Source organism: Equus quagga, chromosome 15, assembly GCF_021613505.1.
Source record: "Equus quagga isolate Etosha38 chromosome 15, UCLA_HA_Equagga_1.0, whole genome shotgun sequence".
NCBI classification, from domain to species: Eukaryota; Metazoa; Chordata; class Mammalia; order Perissodactyla; family Equidae; genus Equus; species Equus quagga.
The window spans coordinates 8,953,013-8,979,956 of NC_060281.1; the positions used below are offsets into that span (position 1 = coordinate 8,953,013).

The 26,944-nt window shown below is 36.1% G+C and overlaps 1 protein-coding gene across 1 annotated transcript in view; it reads left to right on the top strand.

The window, feature by feature from the left end:
• Positions 1-26,944, top strand: part of KHDRBS2 (KH RNA binding domain containing, signal transduction associated 2) — a 515,709-nt gene that overhangs the window by 453,685 nt on the left and 35,080 nt on the right. Inside the window, exon 7 of the mRNA XM_046641311.1 lies at positions 19,149-19,231. Coding sequence (XP_046497267.1) covers positions 19,149-19,231 — 83 coding nt within the window. The remainder of the gene's footprint in view (positions 1-19,148; positions 19,232-26,944) is intronic.

A 26,944-nucleotide genomic window follows, 5' to 3' on the forward strand; every position in this document is an offset into this window, starting at 1 on the left:
AATCAACAATTACAGTGAGAGTTTCAATACCTCTCTCAATAATTGACAGAACATACTTGTCAAAACTATGTACCTGGTTAAAAAAATGGGTCATCGCATAAAATTTCCCTGCCCAAAGCCACTGTAGTATGCTAGTCAATAATGATTCTAATGTGTTAGGACTATGATTGTATTAATATGTCACTCTTACCAATAGTCTTCCTGCAAGCAGTATGTTAACCGGAGGTTGCTTAAGCAACTCAAAGTGAAAAACAAGCACAGTTTCCAAATCAAAGCATTGAGGGGCCCTAACTCCTCCTACTGGTCCAGCAAGTCTTTACCAAGCCCTCTCCCTATCCACTTATTTGAGTAGAATAGTAAATTTTTAAAAGATCGTCTCCTGATGTTTATGCATGTATTCGAGTTGATGACCTCAGGAGCTGCCTAGGTTCTCCTGGCATTTAAATTTTCTTATAGGCTCTGGGTTTTGTAGACTAGCTCTGGTGAACATTTAGCCCCATTAGGAACTTTCCTCCATGGTCTAGGCCTAATAAGGCTCCAAGTCAGTTGTCCCAAACCTGGCTGTTCATTACCAAAATCTGGGAAACTTTGACAATTTACCAATGCTCAGTCCTCAGTACAGACCAATTAAATCAGAACCTCAGGATGGGGCCTAGGAGAAATATCAAGATTTTATTAAATTGTTTATTTAGTTATTTTTGGGAGGGAGATTGGCCCTGAGCTAACGTCAATTGCTAATCTTCCTCTTTTTTTTCCCTCTCCCCAAACCCCCAGTACATAGTTGTGTATTCTAGTTGCAAGTCATTCCAGTTCCTCCATGTGGGACGCCACCACAGCTTGGCCTGATGAGTGGTGTGTAGGTCCATGCCTGGGATCCGAACCCGGCGAATCCCAGGCCACCAATGCAGAGAACGTTAACTTTACCACTTGGCCACGGGGCCAGCCCCTAAATAATTTATTTTGATATCTAATTTCTAAAGCATTTCTTTAAAAAATACTGTAGAGCTAATCCCTATTGATGTTCTATTTTCACACACTTTTGAACATAAAAATAATATCTTGCACATAGGTTAACATAAGCCAATACGTCTCAAACTATTCAGAGAAGAGAGTACCTGAAAGTAACCTTTGCAATTCCATGAATATTAACTCATATAATTTGAGCTCAAACAGATATTGTTGTACTGGGTTCTATTGTAAATTTGGTGTTGACATCAAAATTGTAATGAAAATTTCTGGAGGAAAAACAACATTGAAATGTACTATCCATTAACTCTATGGGTTGAAAAAACACTGCTACTATTTCCGTTTTACCAGAGCAACACCTTATACTGGCCTTCAAAATTGCAGTTTAAGAAACATTTTCCTAAATTCATACTTATTTGTTGCTGATTTCTCTATGCTCTCCTAACTTTTTCTTGCTTCTATTATGTCTTGGCTTACATCTCTTCCATGGTCAGTAAGTAGCTTCCACACTGAATACTGCATTTACTTCCAATAATCAATTGCAAAGGTTTGTAAAATCCATGAGCAAAGTCCTGTGTAAGGTTCTGCATCAAGTGGGATGTCTGATATAAAGAAGCATGTAAGACACAGTTCATCCAAGAAGGACATTACTGCTGTGAGTTCATAAAACCCTCCCCTTGTGTGGCTCTAAATGTGATGTGGGTTTTTAACCCTTGATTCTCAAACATGTACCTCAGTTTAGAGAGACACAGAAGTTCTGGGAAGTAGTAATAGGCTCACCTTCTCACCTATTGAACATAAAGTCTGCAGTGCACCTAGGACTGGGGGTGGATGAGCTCTCAAGCCTGTGACGTTCTCTGGCCTCACTCATGAATAACGGCGACGGGTCATCACTTGTTTTCTGCAGCCCCCACCAGAATCCCTGAATCAGGTGTTTTGTTTTCATTAAGACAGCTTCCAGCTTCTCCACTTGCTGAGATTTCTAGTTAAATCTCTGCCTTTTTACTCCTCCACATCTGTATTAGTTGCCTATGGCTCCTGTAACAAATCGCTACCACACATTTGGTGAAAAACAGAACTTTATTCTCTCAAGTTCTAGAGGCCAGAAGTCCACAGTCAAGGTGTCAACAGGGCTGCATTCCCTCCAGAGGCTCTGGGAGAGAATCTTTCCTTGCTTCTCCCAGCTTCTGGTGGCTGTTAGCATTCCTTGGCTTGTGACCGCGTCACTCCAGTCTCTGCCTCCTTGGTCACATCATCTTCTCCTTTGTCTGTGTGTGTTATCTCTCTCTGCCTGTCCTAGTAAGGACACTTGTGAGGCTATTTAGAGCCCACCCAGATAATACAGCATAATCTCCTTATCTCAAAATCTGTAACTAAATTACATGTGCAAAAAACCCTTTTTCCAAATAAAGTAAAGTTTGCAGATCCCTGAGATTAGGACATGGGCTTCTCTTCGGGAGCCATTGTCAGTCTGCTGCACCACTTCATAACACACATTAATTGTAGAGGGGAGCAACAGAATCGAAGTGTTTCTGCATGTCTGCCATATCCCCACCCTCCCTCCCATCTCCGTATTTTGTTCTCTTTCATATAAGCCTGGGGAAGAAAATTGAAATCCCAACACTACACATAGATGAGCAAAAGATCCACAATTTGTTTAGCGTAACCGTGATTGACTAACTCAGTTGGGCTGACCATGAGTTACAATTTTTTCTCTGCTTAAAGAAGCTCCATTCCACTGGACAGTTACTTTTACCTGTCCAAAGTATCACCTTCTTTCTGAGAAGTGCTCATATAGTTTAGGGGGTGCCAAACCATTCAAGTCATGATCCCTTACCCCCAGCCATAGTGAGAGGTACAGAGAAAAGCATGTGTCCCAAGCAGATCAGAGTTCTTCTTCAGGAGTTTGAAAACTGAAGCTGAAAGAGAAACTTTCTCCTTTCTTTGGCTAGCTGCTAAATAATGTGACTGGAGCAGCTGGAGGCTATGTTCCCTGCCAAGTGGTGATGCCTGGAAAACAAAGAGAAATGATAAATTGAAAGAGTAGAAGAGAGAGCGGGGAGAGAGTGAGGAAGAATGACATGAATGTTGTGTTGATTGGATCCCTAGAGATGCCTTTCCTTCCATTCTGTGAACTACCAAGTCCTGTGTAGTTCTGGTTGGTTTTCTGACACACAGCTGGTCATGAATAAAACACCTGATAAAAGTTAGCAAGTGCTTAGGATCCAGTGGAATTCTGCAAGTCCTCTTTTTGTTACTATTATTGTTATTATTTTAATCCAGAACATCTTCTCATTGAAACACTGCTCTAAAAATCTCAGCCTCTCAGGAAAGCCTGCCTTGACCACCTTATTAAAACTTACGTACCCACTACCCCTGCCCCGAAAACTTGGCTCTATTTTTTCCATAATATCCATCTCCATAAAGCATAACATACACTCAGTTTAATCATTTTGTTTATTCTCTGCACTTTAAGCCACCAACCAGAACATCAGCTCCATTTGTGGAGAGGTTTTTTTCTGTTTACTCCTGTACCACAATCACTGGACTAGCACCTGGCACCTGGCAGGCACTCAAATATGTTTGTCAAGTGAGATAATTAGGTTTTCAGCTTGTTAAAGTCTATAATCAAAATTAAAAATATTAGAGAAAGATAATGGAATGCAAGTTTTAAAGTAATGCAATGGAGTAACATACTCTTTTGTATTTCAGTCACAATTATGTTGGATGTTTGGGCTTACAGAAAAGCAGATTTAGCGGTATGATTTAATGGACGAAAGGCTAGGATTTAGAATCAGATAAAAGTTAGGCCGAATCCTATCTGCTGTTTATTAATCTGTGAGAGCTTGAGAAAGTTGCTTAAACCCTGTGAACCTTACTCTTCTCACCTGCAAAATGGGAAAAGTAATCCTTATCTTGCAGAATAATATAAGTATCATCCAGAATGCTGAATGGGACTCTCTGGCCCATGGCAGTCTGACTAGACTTGGCCCAAATCCCATCCCTAGACCTGTGATGTCTCAGGGCCTTCCCCCCTTTCCTGTGTTTTTGGTGCCTTACTTCCTGTCATGGCGTGAATTGTGCCCCACACCCCATCGTATGTTGGAGCCCTAACACCTAGACTGACTGTATCTGGAGATAGGGCCTTTAAAGAGGTAATTAAGTTGGAGTGGGCCCTAATCCAATATGACTTATGTCCTGATAAGAAGAGGAGATAAGACACAGAGAGATAACAGGAATGTGCATTCACAGAGGAAAGACCGCGTGAGGACACAGTGAGAAGGCAGCCCTGTGCAAGCCAAGGAGAGAGGCTTCAGAAACTAAACCTGCTGACACCTTGATCTTGGACTTCTATCCTCCAGAACTGAGAAAATTAATTTCTTTTGTTTAAACCACCAAGGCTGTGGTGTTTTGTTATGGCAGCTCTAACAAACTAATACACTTCCTCAAGCTTCTTTGCGCTAACAGGCCCCTCCATCAGAGTGTGCTAATTTGGCTAATCCCCAGAATTGGGTTAGTAGCTCCTTCCTGCTTTTCCAGGTGAAATGCTGTCCTATTCGGCATTTAGGTGTTGTATCTATTTAGCAAAAATGTGATGGATTGCATCTTGGACAGTTCAGCCTGTGTCATTTAGCCGATGGTCCTGTCTTCTTTTCTCTGAGCGTCTTTCCCTTCTATGTGTGACCTTATAAAGTTTGGGCTTCTGCAATAGGACACATCCCACTGGGTATGACCCCTGAGAAGTTTATTTCATACCCAATTCTTACTATTTCTTTCATGGATAGACCCCACAGCCAGACTGGCTGGCCGTTCCTAGTTCCCTAGAACTCAGATGATTAAAAATGCACACACATAATCCCCTATGAAGGAATCAATATAGAGAAGCTATTATTAGTTGCAGCAGTTATAAAGCTGAGTATAAATTTTGAAAAATATGTAATTGAAAATAAAGGGTTATTCGAAAATTCCGGAAGTTGAGACACTGGTCCTTTAGGTGGTTATGATTTCACTTTAGAAATCGTACGAGGGTTTCTTCAGTTGTAAAATGGGGATGTTAACAGTAGCAGCCTCCTAACAATAAATGAGATAATCTAGCTAAAGTGTTTAGCACAGGTCCCAGAATATGTCACTCGAAATTCTTTTACTATACTACTATGACATAATGTAATGTAAAATTATGTATTTGTGTATTTGAAGGTATATATGATCATAATAACATAATTACCATCATCATTTGCCTTATTCCTGATAAAGACATATTATAACCCCATTTATAGCAAGGCTACTCAAGATAAAAAAAGAAACATAGGAATTCGACATAGGATTTCTTGGCAAGAACTAGAATATTTGTCAAATTTGACCATCTCTGTGATGATTTATTGCCTCCTAGTTCTTGGGTTTTTTTCCTTGTTTGGGCATAAATGAGAAGAGAGGCGGTCACTCCCTGGTAAAAAAGGAAAATATGAAAGAGGGAAATAAACCTTAAAAGCTTAGAAAGGAGAGCTAGAGGCACAGAATGAGAAGATAGATTTGTCTGGGAATGCTTGACTGCTTTTCAAAGAAGTAGGGTAGAGATGGTGAGCAGAGCGCCTGTCTGGATGACGGGGTGAGTGGGCATGACTGACAGTGCCTGCAGCTACAAGTCTACAACATGTGAAAAGAACAGCGCAGGTTCAGAAAGACAAAGCCCACTATGTGCTGTGTGGCCAGAAGAGTCTTAATCAAGGAGGTTTAAGAGAAATCCAGGCAGAAAGATCCTGAACCCCATAGACCGGCTTGTTCCCTTGTTGTTCTGTGTATTTACCAATCCTTGCACTGGCCTCACCTCATCATTAAGCTGCTTTTCTTTCTGTTACCAGTTGTCACTGGAATCAAAGTTGTCTGTTATTCATGGGCCTGAGATTTACGCATGTCACAGACTTTTAGAAGATGACTTTTCATCTCTTGTGATGCTCTTCTCCATCCCTATTTTCTTCTTCCTATATTTAAGATCCTTTTGTCAAGAATGTTGTTTTGTTGTTGTTCTTTAAAACAAAGGGTGATAGCACACATAAAAGTTCTTCTGGTGTCTTCTACCCTTTTCCACACAACAATCTTACATGTTCTTAAAATAACTCTTCATCATCCATTTCGTGAATGTTGAAATCCTTGTTAAGAGTAAAACCCAGAGGTCATTCCACTAGTTTATAAAGAAAAGCTAAGGAATATAGCAGAACCGACAACATAAGATTCTGCTGTAAAATAGCAGTCTTTAAATCACCAAAGATGCAGACATATGGGTCTATTTTTTTCCCTCTTTTGTTGATTCTTTAAAATGATTGTAAGAAGGATGAGTGCAGAGTCAAGAAGTGTTTGTGATTTTCCCTAAGCTCATTGCTCTTTGCTCTTGTTTGGATGTTTGCATATTGAAATTTTCTCAGAACTACTAGAGGTTATTATGTCATTAACGGTTTCTTCATTTTACCTTGGAATACTCTCAAAGGAGTAAGTCTATCGAAAATGCCACCCAAGCTCCTAGTCCATCTCTTTCATTAGGAAGCAAAATCACTCAAAATCACAAAAGAGAAAATCAAGGGTATTTCTAAAATGAGGCAGGAAAAGAGGACGGGGGAGTGGATGGCATGTTCAAAAGACATTCTTTTTTGCTATCAAAATGACATCATTGATAAAATCTAACTTTGGCTTTTTCTCCCTCTATGGCTAAGTTTGAACTGAAAAGGAAAACAGACATTAAAAACTTTCTGGGCAGCTGAATATTTCATATATATCTATTCACTGGTGCTTCCGTGTCCAATATGTAGCCAGTAGCCACATATGGCCTCTCAAATTTAAAGTTAAATTAATGAAAATTGAAAATTCAATTCCTCGGTCACACTAGCCACATTTATGTGCCCAATAGCTACATCAGACTGGTGACTACCACGTTGGACAGCACAGAGCACAGAAAATTTCCGTCAATACAGAAAGATCCTTTGGCCAGCACTGCACTAATATATAAGAAGTCTCCAAGTGTGAAATGCAACAGGAGTTTTAACATTATGAGCCAACACAATGTCAAATTTGGAAAGCAATGAATCACCACAGAGAAAATGAATAGTTTATAGAATAATGTAGCAATTCGAATGATCCTTTGATAGAAATTTGAGTTTCTGTACAGCAAACTGATATTTTCAGAACAAATAGCTTACATTTGGTGGTTACGATAGAACATGTAAAAATGTTTAATAAAGCAGAATGCTCTACACCAACATATTTGAAACATTTTAGACTGAATTTTTTTAAGAAATCTCATGTGAAGCTTGACCTAGAGCGAGTGGGATTGCAATAGAGGTGGAGGGCCCTGGTTTACTCACACACGCCACCTCCAGGGCTGCTGCTTTCAAAGGTGGCCTGAATCACCAGCCCCCGGAGAGCCTGAGCTAGCTTAAAAAAAAAAATGTCGGCCCTGACCAAAGTCAGAGTAATTTAAAAAATAGAATATTGAAGACCAGAACTAAGCCTAATTCAGCAGTGAGACCCCTCCCTTTTGAACAATGTCAAAATAAATCCTTTAGTTTTAATAAGTTCATATGAATATTTATATTTTCCCATGAAAATAAGCACTGCCAAAACAGAAGACTTTCCAGAAGCATAAAATTGGTAAGGCTGTCATGACTAAGAACAGGATCAAGTTATAGAAGACAAGTCATGTTTTTCACTCATAAGTACCAAAAGGTTGGAGATGCAGAGGAGGGTGTTGTCATATCTTAATATATTTCTAATCATAGAAAGTGAAAAAAGTTTAGAAATACCTTCCTCGCAGGATAATAAAAGAAGTTTTATTATATATGGTACCCTGTGACAGAAAAAAATCACCATAAAAATGAAAATTACCTAACTGCTTTATATGACATTATTATGTAATTTTGATATTCATTTGCCTCGTGCATAACTTATTAGAAAGTGATAGTTATGTAAAACAAACTATCAAAATTGCTTTATTTATGAATGTAAATGATAGGTTCTTAAATTGCTTTCTAATTGAAAAAATGTTACTAAAGATCAGAACTCAAATACTTTTGAAGAAGAAATATTGAAAAATGTTAAATAGATGCATCATGCTCTCACACTCTTGTTTTACAAGCTGTGAAATCCCTGTTTCAACAACCAAAATCATATTACCAAGAAGAGTGGCAGGAGTCACTATGGGAGGCTGAATTTGAGGATTCTGTTTGTTTTTTTCTAATTTATCCCTTGCCATATACAGGTTGAATTAGATCACTGGAATCAGGTCAGCTATGATGATGTTAACAACTCTTTAGGCTTTGGTTTCTTCTAGCTTAAAATAGCAAATAAAACACAGCAGCAACCTCAAGGCTCCATCTAGATTATTAGAGATAAAAAGGCCTTAAAAGAAAAACTTTCCCCTTGTGTGGCCAGCTCATTGGCTTCATATGATTAGAAATATATTAAGATATGACAATGCCCTTCTATTCATCTTTAACCTTTTGGTACTTATGGGTGAAAAACATGAGTTGCCTTCTAAAACTTGATCTTGTTCTTAGACATGACAGCCTTTACCAGTTTTATCTGTCTTTTTTATTGTTGAGTGGCTTAGAAGGCCTTAGAGACTCCTACCGCTGACTGTAAAGCGTTTGCTTTGGGCTCTATTCTGAAGCAGTAATGATGCCTGCCATGTGAAGTACATAAAGCATTAACACATTTAAAGTGGATCCATTAGCAAACTGGCTCTCATTAGTACATTACTGTAAACTTCCAGTTTCATTAGTCCTAAGTCTGTTCATTAACTAGATTTAGCATATTGCTGTCTGATTTCTAAGTGTTAAAAGGAATTTATAAAAATGGGGATGGGGGAACCCTACTGACAAATGAGTCTCTTCAAGAAACACAAAGTTAACAACCTCTCATGGCATACTAGGGAAAAATAAAACTATGATATTACGGGAGACCTCTTTTGAATTATAGCCTAGAAGCATTCTATAAATAGCTACTGCTTCCCTCTGTCCTCACCAAGCACTAAGGTTTATTATTCTTATTAATCTAGAGTTTATGATATACTTTGGTTTATTGTATAGTTTTTTAACAAAAAATGAATACAGGTGTTCATGGTTAAGAATCACCTACTTGGAAGTTTAAACTACATTACCTAGTATTTTTCACCAAAAATATAGTTAGATGAGCTTTGAAACTTAGAAAACTTTGGAAATTAATTTTTAGTCACTCTTTCCAATAAAGGGAAGCAGATTTGAAATCATTCTGGTAGAAAATGTTAATATTCTGCAGGAACCGTGGAGCCTCACTAAAAATATGTATCTATGTTTCAGGAGATAGTATGTCACAAATTGACAATGTCTATTGCTACTAATAGAAAAGGGTTGCTGGCTGGCACTGCCTTTGGGTAAAACATTATAGATGTGTAGGAGACAAAAGGAATGCAGAGTAAAAAAGGAGAAAGCACGTTCAATTCTGTTGAAAAGATAAAACAAGATAAAATTAAAGACACATATTATCCTCTGCTGACCTAGCCTTCAGATATTCAATAATCAGGGAAACACTATAATAATCTCTCCTTCCTTTCTCAAGACTGTAAGTCACTTTTAAAGGACTCCTAGATTTCATGCATTTTGCTCATTTCTTCTTGGGAGTTGCAATCCACCACAGACGCTGAGTGCCCCTGCGCTTTCTGCCTGGGTAAGCCAAGAATACAAGGCTTGACCACTCTTTACCCACGCGACTTCTCAGGACTATATTTTCAGGAAGAAACACTGAGGGATGAGAAACCATCTCCCCCAGAAAAAGAGTAGGTTTGCTTCTGCTTACTTTAAGATTTCCTAAACTCACTCTCCCTTTCTTGAAATGCGACCCAATGAGTGTATGAAGCTCTGGCTATTGCTTTGCTATAAGTAATGAAGCCCCTTGTTTCTGACCCAGGAGTCTCGTGTTTTCTGCCGGCATCGTGAAAGAGTAACAGGCTAGCTTGTTAACTTATAAATAGATTAAAATCTCAGACCCTGCAGAGTTCTTGACATTTAAAGGTAGAACATGGCTTTTAAAAAAATATTTAAAAAATTATTAACCCAAAATGTTTTAAAATTATTTCTCCCATACATGTTTTAACGGCTAAAACTTCAAACTGTGTTTTCATTGTTATGAAAAACTTACATACTCAAAATGATTTTAAAATAGTCATGAGACATATTTTACTATTAATGATATTAGGCCTTTAGTAAAACAACTAAAGATTAAGCATTAGACAGTGTCAGAGATTGGATTTGAATTCTAGCTGGACCACTTGCTAATGGGCTATGAACTCATAAAATTATTTCTGTTTCCTAACCTGTAAAGTGGGTGTAAAGATATAAAACACACCTTATAGAATTGATTTAGGTTTTTAAGGAAATACTTCACATACTGGCACGTAGTGGTCTCCGAGCACATGCTTTTTGTGTATGAATCCGAATGTTGTTCACTTGAATGAAATATTATTAATTTCATCTTTAAATATACATAACCTCCAGGTGTATCTGCTCAGGTTTGTTATTTGATTTTGCTGAGTTGATTTAAAAGTTAGAGTTAGCCTCCCCAGAGATTACTTTTGTAGTATGGAATATGCATATGCATGGCTGTCAGAGATGGTCTTGTAGTTTTTGGGGAGCTTTTAATTTCAAAGAAGTTAGATGTCAGAAATATGTTATTTCCAACCTTCATGTTGAGTGTACCTATATCTATGGGAAAATTGTTTGATGACTCCAACCTATAGAGAAGATGAAGATATAATAGAGTGCCATGGGCTGATTGGGGACTTATTCACTGATTTCCATAGAAAACTTTCAGAAAATTCAAGTATTACTTGATTGCAGAGCTAGATTGTTAGGTATAGTGACTCCTCATGGACTGTGTGGACCATTATGCTGTAGGATGGTTTTGAACAGATAATGACTTCACACAGTGAGTGAGTGAGCTGACCTACTGCATCAGTAACAAAAGCTACACATTGAGGGGTAGCCATCACCATGCTATTCTAAACCAGTCAGTAATCTGTAATAGGCACATTCTTTCCCTGGGAAAAAAGAGATAGACGATACTATTCAAATCCTTTCTATTTTATAAGAAACTCATCTATACAACATCAAGCAGAGAATGTATGATAAAAATTTAGGGAGATATTCACATAAAAATAAAACTTTTAAGAAAAGAAACATGAGAAAGTATAAAGAAACCATGGTCATAAGCATTGATCATTTACATCCTAAGGGAATATTGACTATTAAAACATTAGCATTCCATGTTGTTTTTGTTTTAATATTTCATGATATGTTTTTTAATTTGAATTAGCATGAAGTGCTTTTGCAGTAACAAGAGATCATATACAGAGTGGACATGCTGTGCATTTTACAGTTTAGCTCATTAAGTTAAGAAAGGACCATATGTTTGTAAGAAATAACCACACTTCATAAAGAAAGTTAAATGTCAAGTTCCTATCTGACCTGTTAATTATATTCAATAACATTAAAGGGCAGCATTTACAAATTGCTTCTGTGCCTAGTATTTTAGTGTTTGGTGACAGATTTATGATCTTGACCCTCATAATTAAATTACCTCATTCTAGAATATTTTATGGTTCTTGATTGCATATTTGACTTTATTTTCTTTTTCTCTCGATTGTATTAGAAAATTTCACATTATTTCCTTTTATTTTCTTTTAATACCCGCTGACCTTTAACAGAAATTAAAACCCAAAATGAGAATAATGACGAAATGCTAAATCTGTCACCAAGACTGTTAAATTTAAAAGTCTTTGAAGAAAGTGTAGGTATATAACAGAGCCAGAATGATATTTCATATCATTTAAATTTCCAAATGATTTTTTCTGGAAGCCACAATAACTTACCGGGATCATATGACATTTTTGCTTTTCTTTAGTTGATAAAAACATTCCAGTTTTATAGTTTTGTATATTAGCATTAGGTTGAACTATATTTCACATATATATATTACATATATATATAAATATATATTTTGACTTATAAAAAAGCAACTTCATAGGGTCCAACTTAACTTTTTAAATAGGTAAAACTAAATACAATAACCACTAGCCAAACTGTCAGTAACATGATATGATATTTTGGAAACATATGTGTTTTCCAAAATATGTGGTGAGAGATGTTCTAAAAAATTTATGTGATGATTCCCTTTTCTGACTTACAAGAAATCTTTAAAACCTCCAGAAATTCGTGCTGATTAGAAAAACTCTATATTTAGAGGAAATTTAATATATTCTATTTATGTTTCCATTTTTGTCAGAATTTTTGATTTGGTGTCTGTAGGGTAATGTAATATACACATGGGCACACACCAGAGATTGTCACATTCAATGTTTTGTTTTGTTTTGTTTTTTTAAAGATTGGCACCTGGGCTAACAACTGATGCCAATCTTTTCTTTTTTTCTTTTCCTGCTTTATCTCCCCAAACCCGCCCCGTACATAGTTGTATATCTTAGTTGCAGGTCCTTCTAGTTGTCAGATCAATGTTAAGAACATGTATTGGTATGGGGATTTTACAGCAAGGCCTTTCAAAAACTAACATCTTTTTATAAATTCAAGACTGATACTCTTTATAGAATGGGGTCTGCTTGTAGAAAACCTGATTATTTTTATTACAGCTGATGCTTGTACCTTCGTTTCCTAGTGAGATCAGGACGAATTCAAGGGAGGAAGTGGGGCTTATAACATTGTGTTCATGTAAAGCATGGTGGCCTGACCTGTGCGAACCTAACCACTACACCACCAGGCTGGCCGCATGGTATTTCAATTTTTTATACATCTGTTGGCCTCCCCTAGTAGGCCAAGAGCAATGATATGCGAGAGCTGATTTGTGCTGGCTAATGAAATTCCTTGTCAAATTTTTAGGAATTTTGCAAATTGGTTGTTAAACACAGTCATTATTAAAAATTAAATTGTATAAACTTAAAATTAAATAAATTGCATTAAAGACAAAGATAGTTAATATTTAAAACTCATCAATATCTAATTCTTTTGTTACAACCTATAATAACCCTAGGCTATTTATGTCTACTGTATCTGTATGGTGGGAAATACATAATGGTGTGCTACTGTTTATCTCTTCCCAAATCTGTTTTTAAAGACATCACGTTGATAGCTTGGAATCAGCCACGGTGAGAGAATATTTACCACAGATATTGACAAATGCTAAACGCCAGGACTTGATGTTTTGTTATGTTAATCACGTAGATTTAAGAAAACTAAGGAGAAAATCTTAATAATACAGATTTAACTTTATATTATCTCTATAGCCTTTACATTGTGAATAAAACATAAAACTGAGGAAACATTCTTCTATTTTGTGAAAACCATTATCCAATGCAGACCAAATTTGCTCACAACACTGACAAATGAGTTAAGTTCCAACATGCAGATGTGAGTTGTACCTTTCATTTTATTTGCCAAAATACATGAAAATTTCGAATGACTTTCATAGTTCAGAATTATACATGTTCATCAATTCAGGGATTTCTTCTTTGCTGAATTGGATAGTAATGAGTAGTTATCTGTCTTGTGATTTATGGTTGTATCATTGTAACAACAGAATTATAAAAATTGATAGTAGATTTGGCAAAAGATAGCAAGTCACTGAAGTCTATGTATAAAACTTACAATAAATTCTATATTTTATCTGTAAATTGCATGCTATAAATTTTATTTTTAATATAAATTAAATATAAAGTTTAATTTTAAGTATAAAGTAAATAGAACATTTGATTTTTATTTGTAAATTGTATGCTTTATGTCAGTAAAATTTATAATGAAATTATGTGTACAAACACACATACATGCATGTGCATATAATATTTTTGGAGAAGCATTTGTTGAACATTTACCAGAACACCACTGTCTGAGAACCTCTCAAAGACAGGAATTCTATCTTATTCTTCTTTTATGTCTAATGCCTGGATAATAGGTAATTCAGTGGTTAATATAACGTCTGATAAATTACTATTATTATAAGCTTATGTGTAGGGCCAACATTATTTAGATTTAAAAACCCAAAATTGGTGCAGAAATCATAGTTCAAGAAGGGTTTTTAAATCAAAATGACCTCCTTAAATTGAAAAATTAGTAGGCTTATTAGGGCAGAAAAATACATTCTGCAAAGGAGATTTAAAAAGGACTGGCTTTTTGTAACTATGTGTTTATAGTTATATGCGTCTATCTTGTATGCTGCTTTGCCCAATACTCAGGTGTATAAGGTGATCTGTAATTCATACGAAACTACCAAAAAAAAAAAGTCCTCTTGTTTCTTTATTGCTCAGGTCTTCGTGTCAGCCCTACACTTCAGATTGTACCTTCAGTAAATTGTAGAGGCCTTGTGAAGACCTGGAAAGTAGCCAAGATTGTGTTTCCTAAGGATCTGCTTTTATGTGGCTCAAAGAATAGAAAGCTAAAGAATTTATAACTTCACAAATATGAAGAAATTCAAGATAGAAGAGAGATTCTTCGTGACCATATTCCAGAAAAAAATGAATCTTATCTCCCTTGTTGTGAGAGATGTCAAATCGTCTCTCTCTGGCTAGAAGGAAACAAACTTAAAATGTTTGATTGTAAAAGGTTTTCCTTTTACTGACACATCAGATATACCCTTTATATTTTAAGAAATTCTACTTTGAGATCATGATAACTTAAGTAGCATTGGAAACAGTCTTAATCTTGTAGTAGAAATGTGCTAATAGGCCGGGACATAAGATGGCAATTTTTTTCAAAGTAAACAGCAGAAACAATGGAGCAAAAATGGGAAAAAAAATATTTTTAGAATTTTTGATCTTTTATGTTTTGATTTCTTAGTTGAATATTCATATTTAATTTAAATCTCTTGCAGATACTGACTGGCTTTTTAGGGAGCATGTCTATTTTAGTGACTTATCTTAGAACACCACTAGCATGATCCATATTTTTATTTGTCTTAAGAAAACTAGATAAATATTTACATCATATTAGAAAATAAAAATAGATTATGTACAAGTATCCACAGGTACTTTCTTTTTTATAGTAAGTATACAATTGTTTGGGGACCACTGCACTATTGCTTTATGAAATTGCAGGTTGCCAGGAAGGATTTCTATCTATTCTGTGGATTTTCTATGTAAGACTTTAAAAAACATAGAAGTTTAAGTGAAGAAGGAAAATGTAATTGTCTTCTGCAGACCAACTGGTGAAGCTATTCTTCATAAATAGAGGCGACACTGCTCTCTATTCATCATTTGAAAGATTCCTGTTCTAGTGATTGATAAGTCCATCCTTATCCACACTGGTTGAGCACAGTCTTCGTGCTAATTTAACAATTCAGTACATATTTATTGAGTGAATACTCTATGGAATACATTATGTTAAGCACCACAAGGCATCCAAAAAAAGGGATTAACTGTGATATAGTCCTTGCTTTTCAGGAGCTTATATTCTAAAGAAGAGAGAAAAATGTGGAAAAATAAAATACAGTACATGTTTAGACATTCTAAGTACCAGGGAGAAAAACGCAACAAGCTATTAGAATTCAGAGCATAGAGGGTCCCCATATGCTTGGTAGGAGTGGGAAAAACTTCCTGAAGAACATGTAAGAGAAAAAGGCCTTTAGAAATCAGTAGCATTTCAACTGTTGGAAATAGGGGAAAGGAAGGGAATTCAGGGGTGTTGTGGCCTGGAAGACATCTGCCTGCCCCCCTCCTTGGCTCTTCTAGCTCCTTGCTATGGGAAACAAACACACACACACAAGTGGAACAAGACAAAACAAAACTGGCTTGCCTTTTATTGGAAGCAACAACTCAACTCTTGAGATCGGAGTGAAGATGAATGAAGCTGTACTTTTATAACCTTGGTGCAGGAACAATAGCCTGGATGCTTGAAAAGAGGCTTCATCCTCTGAGGCACCTGTGGCAAATATCATTAATGCCCCAGTTACTGACCCAGGTGGATCTCCAGGACCGAGAGCTGGGAGCAGGCCCTGCTTGTTGCGGCACTGAAAATTCCAACAGGGATGTTAACTCTTGTTCCCTCAGAGGGGAGATGAGGCCTCGGGATGAGAAGGGGATGCTTAAATTTCACTGAGAACATGGAAACCTCCTCTTCACCTCCTAATAGTTATTAATGTATGTGTGTGTGTGTGTGTGTGTGTGTGGAACTTAAGTTAAATATTTCACAGAATGGCTGGAAGATGAATTTATAGAGTTCTCCCATTAAGTGAAATAAAAAGATTAAGGGCCGTCACATAGGACAAAAAGATAAAATTAATGTACCAATACAGAAGATCTAGTATCTCACTGGTAAGAGTTCTAGAAAGAGAGAGGAAAAGTGGAGCAACATCTCCCAGAGCTGGAGAATATAAGCTTCCACACTGAGAGAGCTCATTGAGTGCCCAGCACAAAGAATGAAAGGAAACACACACGTAAGCACAGCCTTGTGAAATTTCAGAACATCAGAGATAAAAATTGTAAAAGCATCCAGAGAGGGAAAAGAACGAAATGAAACAAAGCAAAACTAGGTCACGTATAAGTTGTAGGAATTCTCAACATCAACGTAGAAGACATTGTACAATAGGAAACATTGAATCAAAGCACTCAAATTTCTGATTGAAAATCATTTTTCAGCCTAAACTTCTATATGCAGCCTATCAATCAAGCATGGGGCCAGAATTCAAAACTTTGCAGTCAGGTAAATGTTCAACACAATATCATACGTAGCATTCTTCAAAAAATATTGAATCAGAATATAACTATGCGAATCAGACAAATTCAGAATGTGCGGCAGCCTACAAAGCAACGAGTGTAGACGACTCAAGAAGTCAGTGTTATGGAAAGCAGAAAAGGCTGGAGGAATGTCCTGGTTCTAAAAATACTAAACAGTTATAAACAGATACAGTGACTAAATGCAATTCATGGATCTTGATTGGATTCTGATGTTTTTAAATAGCTATAAAAGATACGATTTTGACAATTGCAGAATTTTGACTATGGACTTCACAGTAAATCATATTAAAGAATTATTGTGAGCTTTTGGGAGGGAGTAATAATATTGTATTTATGTAGGAGAATATCCTTATACTCAGGAGTATTTAGGATAAAATATATTTCTGGAACAGACTTGCAAATTGTTTAGGAAAAAATGTGTATATAAAGTGAGATAATGCAAATGGGAGAAAATATCAACAATTGACATATCTAGATAAAGAGTAGATAAGTGCTCATTGAACTAGTATTTTAATTTTTCTCTTTAATTAAAATTCTTCACTTGGGGCCGGCCCTGTGGCACAGTGGTTAAGTGCTCACGTTCCGCTTCGGCAGCCGGGGTTCACTGGTTCGGATCCCGGGTGCGGACATGGCACCGCTTGGCAAGCCATGCTGTGGTAGGCATCCCACATATAAAGTAGAGGAAGACGGGCACGATGTTACCTCAGGGCCAGTCTTCCTCAGCAAAAAGAGGAAAATAAAAACTAGAATTATATTAATCTGTTTGGCTCAATAATGCATAATAATTATTTATAATTACTCAATAAAAACGTAGACATTTACTATTTAGAAAAAATTATGATGAAACTATATTAGGAAGACAGTTATAGGGAGGAATATGGGGAAGAGTCTATGATAGAAATAAATCCTTAACAATCTGAATGCGTAGTCAGTAAAAAACCACTAAGATTTATAAATCAAGCAACATTAATTTAACCTTATTACTTAGCAATGAAAAATAAATGCTAAAATAATAGATGAAAAAGCTAAATGAGAACTGGAGGTTGAAGACAAGATAAGGAGGTGCTGCATTTTGGACATAAACTCTTGAATACTATTTTTAAGTAATCGGGATGTAATATTTTTATATACTAAAGTTAACTTTTGAATATTTAATTTAAAAGAAATTTATAAGAACCTATTTAGAATATTGAAAAATCAAATGGAGAAACTGTCCCATACTGAAGGGCAAAGATATGATAAAATAGAAATCATGAATGGGAAAACAGAAGAAATTGAGGTCAGACTCAGAAACCTCACGTATAAATACCATTATACAAAGGGTACACCAGATAAAAAAGTAATAAATAATATTTTTAAAATTTTCTTAAGGTGATGAAAAATATTAGTCTTCAGATTAAATGGACTCAAAAGTCTTAGTCAAAATTAATGTGGAAACTTTCACATCTGCACATTTTTTGTTTAAATTTCTGAGCATGATAAAGAGAGAGATTTATAAGCCTCCAGATGGAAATGAAATTATGAACTGGTGGAGTGGGACGGACGTACATTCCAGGGAAAGAGATGTACCAGCGGAGGCAGAAAAGCTATAGGTTTTTCAGAAGTAGTCGAGATGGCTGACTGGGGTTTGGAATAAAGTCAGTGACCACAAAGGGAAACAAACTAAATCACTTGCAGAATGATTGGTGACTGGAGTGCATAATTGCTAGCTTGCTTGCACATTTTGCAGTGACAAATCTTCATTAGCTTTGTTAGCGTTAATTTAGTCAGATAACTAAACTCACCACACAGCATTGTTTATGAGACTCGAAAACCTTAGAATGCACAAAAAATGAAAGATCTCTATTTTACCTTTTTTCTTTTTCTCTTCCTTCCTTCCTCCCTCCTTTTCTTCCTTCCTTTCTTTCGTTCTTTCCTTTTTTCCTTGCTCTTTTTTTGTTGCAATGATACCTACATCTTTTTAACTGAAAGTTGACTACAGGTTAGGGATCGTGAATTTTATAGTTTTAATCTTAATTATGATTATTATTAGGGGAAGAAAAACTCTCAGTGGGGTGGGAACAGATATATTGGCACCACCATTAGTTTATCATAACTGTCCTTATCTACTTATAATATTTTCAAAAGAAAAATTTATTCTGAATTTCTTTAATTGTCTTGATTAGTATTGATCGAAATTTTAAGTAAATCCTAGGGTAGGTATTGCCACATCAATGATATGCCGAGTTTAATTACTGAACATTAATATCTGATCCATGAAATATATTGCTTGAGGTTGTGTGGAAGTTGTTAATCCAGTAAAATGTGATGCAGAGTAACTACCCAAACATAAATCAAGGTCGCATTATATAATATCTCTTTAAGCAAAAACAGATCATAGTTAATAAAACTGATTGCTAATAGGTCTTTCTGCCATTTTCTGCCTCAGGGGTATGACGATGGCTACGGGGGTGAATATGATGACCAGACATATGAGACTTATGATAACAGCTATGCCACCCAAACGCAAAGGTAAGGCATTTTTTTATCTAAAGCGTCCTTCTCAGGCTCATTTCTAAGCCTGCTATTTTGTTTCTTGTATCTAAATATCAGATATATTATGTGAGAGTTTCTAGCAGTCGTTTTCCTCCATTGTCTTTCTGAATTATGAAGTTGTTTACTAGACTGTGAGAGGTAAGAGATAATAATCTTGAAACTGCTAATCATGAAATAGTACTGCATTAAGACTAGACGATTATCATAACCAATCAACTCATTAAACAAGCTTGTATTTAACGAAATGCTATTATTTTTAGAAATTATTTTAGTGAATTTGTAATTATGACAACAATGAAAACAAGGCACGTTCTCAATGTGGCTTTTTTTCCCCCTCTAAAATGTAATTTTCATTTGTAAAACAAAACATAAGGAAATATTATTGGTATTCTGAAAAGAGGGGAATGTTTAAAATGTCTCCTGGAATCAAGAATTCCTTTCCTTTCTTGATGAATCTCTTAATGATTGTTGCATATATGTCTTTAGATTGACTCAGAATTTGTGATATCAATGAATTTTGACTTTTTAAAATCAGATTTATTGAAGTACTGTGTTATTTACGTACGGTAAATTTTGCCCATTTAGGGTACAATTGTATGAGTTTGGCCCATCCAAACTATCATGTAACCACCACAAAAATTAAGATATAGGGCAATTTCATCAGCCCAAAATATTTCCATATAGCTCACTAGTCAACTTTCCCCTCACCCTCGGCCCTGGAAACCATGATCTGTTTTCATCACTACAGTTTTGCCTTTTCTAGAATGTCATATAAGTAGAAGCAATACAATGTGTGGCCGTTAGAATTTGGCTTCTTTGCTTAGCATAATGCATTTGATATTAATTCATGCTGTTGTCTGAATCAGTATTTTGTTCCTTTTTATTACTGTGTAGTGTTTCATTGTGTAGATGCACCACAGTTTCTTCATTCACCAGTTGAAGGATATTTGGGTTGTTTCTATTTTCCTGCAGTTTTGAATAAAATTGACATAAACGCATTTTTAGAAAAATTTATCACCTAAGTTTTTTTTCCTGAAAAAAAAGTTACAAATTTCATGGGAAAGAAGGAGTCTATGTGAGTTAGTTAAGTGATTCTCCCTTCTATGTGATTGACAGAAATCAATAGGACAAATTGTCACAAAATCATTATAGCATTGACCATTTATTCATCAACTTTATTGGCACCCAAAGAGATTTGGATGCATCATGAAGTAATATTTGGAGGAGAGGACGTGGCAAGGAAAGAAACAACTTTTAGGTCATTATGGAATGGAGGAAAGCTACATGTACTGTATGAGTCTGGGTTTTTCATGGCCTGAGGGACAGCATAGAGAAAGGGGTGAAGGGAGATTCTATTTAGAGAGAATACTGTAGGAAATAATATAGGAAAAAAATTAGTATGAACTGATACCTTTAAAGCTAAGCATAACAAGATATAATTATGGAAATGGCCATCTTCAATTTTGAGGAATCGGTTAATTTATAGTAGGTTGAATAAAAAAGCCATTGGGAGCCAAGAGCTTCTACTGCGGGAAATAGCCTAATTGTCTGAATTACATATTGGAACACAGCACAGTTGTTTAGGTTGGGGCCAAGTTTCGCATCACATGAGAGACTCTGAATAGAGTATTATATACAAATTGGCTACATATTTAAAATATCTGCTAATATTTTCAATCAATTGCTTGTTCATCATTGTATATTAGTGCATAGAAAATAGTGATAATAAAGTTCTATAACTTGTTTCAGAAACTATTTGGTAGAAAACACAATTACCACACACTACAAACACACCTAGAATAGGGTAAAATAATTTCTTGTAGCTCTAAAGAGCTACTCCATTCAGCTGGTAGAGATTTGGGAATAATTTTCTGAAAGAGAGAAACTTTCTGCATCTTTATTCTCTTGAGATTTAAATTGGCTTAACTCATTTAAGAGACAAGGAAGAAGAAAAAAATTAAGGATTAGGATAATTTATCTTTGAATATTTGAAAAGCGAATACTAAGTTAATTGAACATAATTATGTATAAAAAGTAATGGCAACATAGAATAATTTTGGAAAAAACATTTTATCTTGTTTCATTGAAGTATAATTTATATGTAAAAAGCCATTTTCCATGCACTTCTGATAACTTCTCTTTTCCCTTTCCTATCCATTCACTTTTCTATGGTTAAATTCTTCTGGTCCTCTTCCGCCTGGCTCAAAAGCCAAAGCTTCCAAAGTCCTTTCTTACCCTTTATTTGTGAATAATCTGTTTCTACCCTGAATTCCAATAGCACCATATCTTTATTTCTCTATGGCACTTTCTCTCTCTGCCTCACATTGGGACCATTTGTGTACATCCCTTATCACTCTTACTACTTGCCCAGAGCCCTTGTCTGATACACGCTCTGGTCCTTCACAGCAGCTGGCATTGAGTCTTTCATAGGGTATAAGCTGAACAGATGATTGTTGAACACATGAATGTCAGGTCTAGAATGTAGCTACGCTATGGGGATAAAAACAAGACCCTCATCCCTCAAAGAGAGTACAATATTCATAATCATATGCATCACATTTACAGACAAGATATTTACGTGTTTCTGAGCCATCTTAGTACTAAACCAGAGGGATAAAGAAAGCAGGTCATGAAATTAGGTACAATGATTCTAATATTCTATATTGCAATAATTATAAAATATCTACTTATGCAAAGTGTATCCTCAATATTAGTATACTGTCTGGCACACTAGAGGTTGTCAATAAAGATTTGCTGAGTAAATGAATGAAAAATAAATGGATGCATTAATGAATGAGTGAAATCAACACTATTATTTCAGAAAACTGTGAGGAAGAATTTTTAAATACCAATTTGTAATAGAAATGGATCAGCACTGAGAAAATTTATTACATAATGTATTAAATCCCTACCTTTAGATTATTTCTATTGATCCAACTATGCCAGCAGAAGGTAAAATTAACAATTTGGTTAAATAAGCACTTATTAAATGATTATGTGTGCCAGAGTATACTCATCATACAGTGACAATACTTTTCAATTTTTAAATATATTTTAATATTTTCTCATAATAATTTGAGGAGTTATTTGCAAGCTGTGTATATATTTAAATAAGTATAAGTGAAACAACTATAAGGTAATCAAGTATCAGAAATTAGAAGTGAAAGAAAGTTCATTTTCTACAAGAATCAGACTAGATTTGTTCTTTTTCAAGTGGTGGCTCCTTAATTGGGCTTTTGAAAGTATGATTTGGATTTATGGAGGGAAATGGAGAAAGTTTGTAAAGAAGGGGAATAAAGAGAAATACATGAGCATAACACTTCTCCATCATTTTACAAACAATATAAATATTATTTGGCATTGTCCTGGTCGAAATCAGGAGACTTGCTGATTTAGAATACTGCAGGTAAAACAATAGATTATGTGTGCCTTAGTAGAACTGAGATAAAAAAGTCTTCGGAGACAATGGTCTTTAATTGACTAGTTAGTCAGCACAGGTGATTATGGAATTTGAGGAGATTATAAAGTAGAATCTGGCAGGTGTCTAAATGGAATAATTATATCATCTTCAATAGAGAGTCTAAGGGAAGTTAACAAGGTAACAACCCTACAAAGGTTCACCCAGAGTTCAGAAGCTATAACAGCTTTAATTAATCCCCAGTCGTCTTGTAAGGTGTCGTTAGTTGTGGAAAATTTCAAATGGATCATAAAAGGGACTTCACTAAAGATTCCTTAGGAGGCAGCTCAATAAAATGACATATTAAGGACTGATAAAGACAATGATATGGAGGGTCTCTGACCATCTTTTCCTCTTGACCTGTGTCTATGAGGAAAAAAAGTAAAAAAACAGACTGATGAGTTTATTATGCAAGCTTCAAATTTCAGGATTAGTATTGCAGTTTCCAGGGGAACTCAATTATTTGAAGTCTTTGGCTTAAGACAAGTTACATCCTGTGATTAACACCTTTAATTGGACCAAATATTAAATTCTGTTCATGTTCTGATACCTTAAATTTTATATCCTCCTTAAAGTCATTAACATTTTTGGAGATCAATCTTCTGACATCGGTAAATTCGCAAGGTTTTACCAACCAATTGGTGTTTTTCAGTGCCCAGATTTTAATCAAGAATCTATACCAAGCCACATCATAGATGTAGGGAAACTTTCATGCACTTAGATACAAACAGTAATATTGCAAATGAAAGTCAAAAGACCAATGCTGATATTTGACTCTAACAATAATTTAATTTGGATGTGAAATGTTAAGAACTTACAATTTTCCGGTGTAAATTTGTAACTGCAGATTTGTGTAACAGGTGAAACATCAAAATGAAAGCCTTTGCTTTCCTTGAAGCTTGAATCAGGTGAGGAACTCATACGCCCTAGGAAAAGAATCCTCTTTTCTCTGGATTAATGAAGGAATGTGCTGGGAGAGCAAAGATACATCTCACTCTGCTATATAAGGCAGTAGTTCCCAAAGTTTTCTAGAATGAAGACCCTCTTTGAATACCTGTAACTGTCAGAGCCTACGCAGTAGGGTAAAAGATGAAATTCCTAGATTAGGATAATATGAGGAGAGTTTAATAAGGGAATTATTTTCAGTGGCGGAGTATAGGAAACCGCAAGGGGCGATGCAGTTCTTAGGGCTGGTATCCTTGGGGCAAGCTGTCTGCCATGAAACCTAGGAATGAAAGAGATGTGGAAAAAGCTGTCAGAGAGGCCTCCTGACTGGAGCTGAGACCTTCGATTCAGAATGGCAGCCATGGCCAACCCACAAGGAGAAGCTCAGGGTGTTAATACCCGACCTCACTCTCCTCCCTCCTTCCAGTTTCCTACCTTTGCTCCCATTGTCTGAACCCATTAGGAGGCGAAGGAAAAGAAAGGGAGTAGATGGATTTCGATTCATCATCCCCAGGGTATAGAGCAGGCTGGGGAAATGATGGAAGTGGGATGGCAAATGGAAAAGACCCAGCACAACATCCAAAATTTTTATCACACCTCCAACAACTAGTTGTACTTATTAATGTCAGTTGCTTGAAGATATAAATAATGACATGAAATTACTAGGGGAACAGTAATGCTTTTAAATGAATTTGTACTTTATTAATGAGAAAGCATCTATATATTAAAACAACTGTCAGAATATACAGTAAACATACAAATATATACTTGGTGAATAAATGGGTTCTTGGAGCCCCTTGCACAACTTCTTAGCTCCTCAAGGCTCAGAGCCCACACCATGGGAACTACCACTCTTGTTCAGAGGCTACTTAGAACTAATGATTCATAACAACTAGCCTTGGCTTTGTGCTCTCTGCTATGCTAATTGTTGAGGACCTTTATCTCATTTAATCTTTGCAACAACGACTTCTGAGGCAGAGAAATATTGAAGCTTAAAAATGTTAAATGACTTTCCCAAGTTCATTCAGGTAGTAAATGTTGAATTCAAAATCACATCTGCTAACTCCAGAGGCTTTAGACATAAAGACTAATAAATACTGTCTGAAAATCTAAATTGATTCATTGATTCAACAGCCTTCCGTTATGTACCTGAAGAGGCCAGAGAGAATATAAATCTAATATAATAAAAATGTAGCAAGTTATTTGCATGCTTTTCAAAAGGCTCTGACAAAGGTTACATCTCCACAAGAAAAAAACTGAAATTATTTAACTATTAACTTTGTTTTTACTGAGGTTTAATGTGGGCCCTTGTATTTGATATGAAGTCTACAGAAACCCTTCTAATGAAAATTTAAGTGTAAGACACTGAATTTACCCAGTAATTTAATAAAAGTTATAGTATTAACTGTATAACAGCTTGCCTTATTTATTTAAGTGGCGTTATTCCCTATAAAGTGTCTCACCCTCATTTTGTAATTTAGTTCTCTTATGGCTCCAACTATAGTCAATGATGAGATTGAATTAACAGACGGTTATTGGATTTGAGATCTTTTCCCAGATTAGTCTGCAAGTTAGTTGTATTTTCATGCCATCTAGAGACCTCTGAATGCATAACCAGTAGATTCGGGATTGTTTGAATTTATCTCAACAGAGCGAGAATCAGCTCTCGATACACACTGTTTTGTTGTTGTTCTCATCTGACATCTTTAAGTGTCCAGAACAACAAGTTTTAGGAAAGAAATGATGTGCTTTCTCAAATTATTCTTTATTAGTTGTATTAATTGGCTTTTTAAATTATGATTAATTTCAGTGATAACTAAACTGCCTGCCTAAATAGTCGATTTTTACTTGAAAATATACCATTAAAGTGGTATAGATAGATAGATAGATAGATATAGATATCTATATCTATATCCCGGGATTCGCCAGTTCACATCCTGGGTGCAGACATGGCACTACTTGGCACACCATGCTGCAGTAGACGTCCCACATATAAAAAAGTAGAGGAAGATGGGCATGGATGTTAGCTCAGGGCCAGTCTTCCTCAGCGAAAAGAGGAGGATTGGCAGCAGTTAGCTCAGGGCTAATCTTCCTCAAAAAAAAAATAAAAGAACCTAAGGTGAAATTCTGGCCTCCACAGTAGATAAAGAAGCTTAGCTCCTCCAAAAGAAAGAAAAATATTTAGCATTTAGTTAATCAGCATACTTAAGGGGTCACAAATGTTCATGAATGTTTGTAATTGTCAAGGTATGACAATAAGAAGTGGTAGAGACTATGGCAAACTGAAAAGTGTGTGCTCTGTCTAAAGCACTATCTTCTGTTCAACTTCAGCATATTGTGGCCATGGAGTCCACTTAGGGTGAGGGCCCAGTAGTGCTAGATCATTTTTTTTTTTAAGAAAATCTGGAAATCTAGCTCCTCCACTTACTATCCCTGTGTAAGAAAATACCCCCAAACAATGTGATATAAAATAACCAGGTTTGTTATGCTTGAGGATTTTGTGCATCAGGAATTTTAACAAGGGCCATGAGGGGTAGCTTGTTTCTGCATCCCTATTTCTGGAGCCTCAGCTGGGGAGGCCCAAAAGGTAAGGGTAACTGAATGACTGGAGCTGGAAGCATCTGGAGATTCTTCTCTCATATGTCTATCAGTTGATGCTTTTTGTTTTTTCAAAATTGGTACCTGGGCTAACATCTGTTGCTAATCTTCTTTTTTTCTTCTTCTTCTTCTCCCCAAAGTCCCCCAGTGCATGGTTGTATATTCTAGTTGTAGGTTCTTCTGATTGTGCTATGTGGGACACCACCTCAGCGTGGCTTGATGAGCTGTGCCACATCCATGCCCAGGATCCGAACCCGCAAAACCCTGGGTCACCAAAGCAGAGTGCACAAACTTAACCACTCGGCCATGTGGACAGCCCCACCTGATGCTTAATCTTAACCGAGGCTGCTGTTTGGATGCTCCTGTAGTACTCTCCATGTCACCGAGGCTTCCTCACAGCATGGCAGCTCAGAGCACCAGATATGAGTATCCCAAAGAACAAAGCAGAAGCTGCGTTGCCCTTTATGACCTAGCCTCATTCTGTTAGTTACAAGCGAGTCACAGCCCAGCCAGATTGAAGACAAGAGGTGTTAGACCTCACCACACAATGGGGAACTGGCATGGTTCAAAGGTGAAAAATTTTGTTGTGGCCATTTTTGGAAAATATACCTTGCCACATCAGTTTTTCAGTGAAATGCACTGATTTTTAGATGCTGGCAACTAATTTTTAAAATTTAAACACTTTAAAG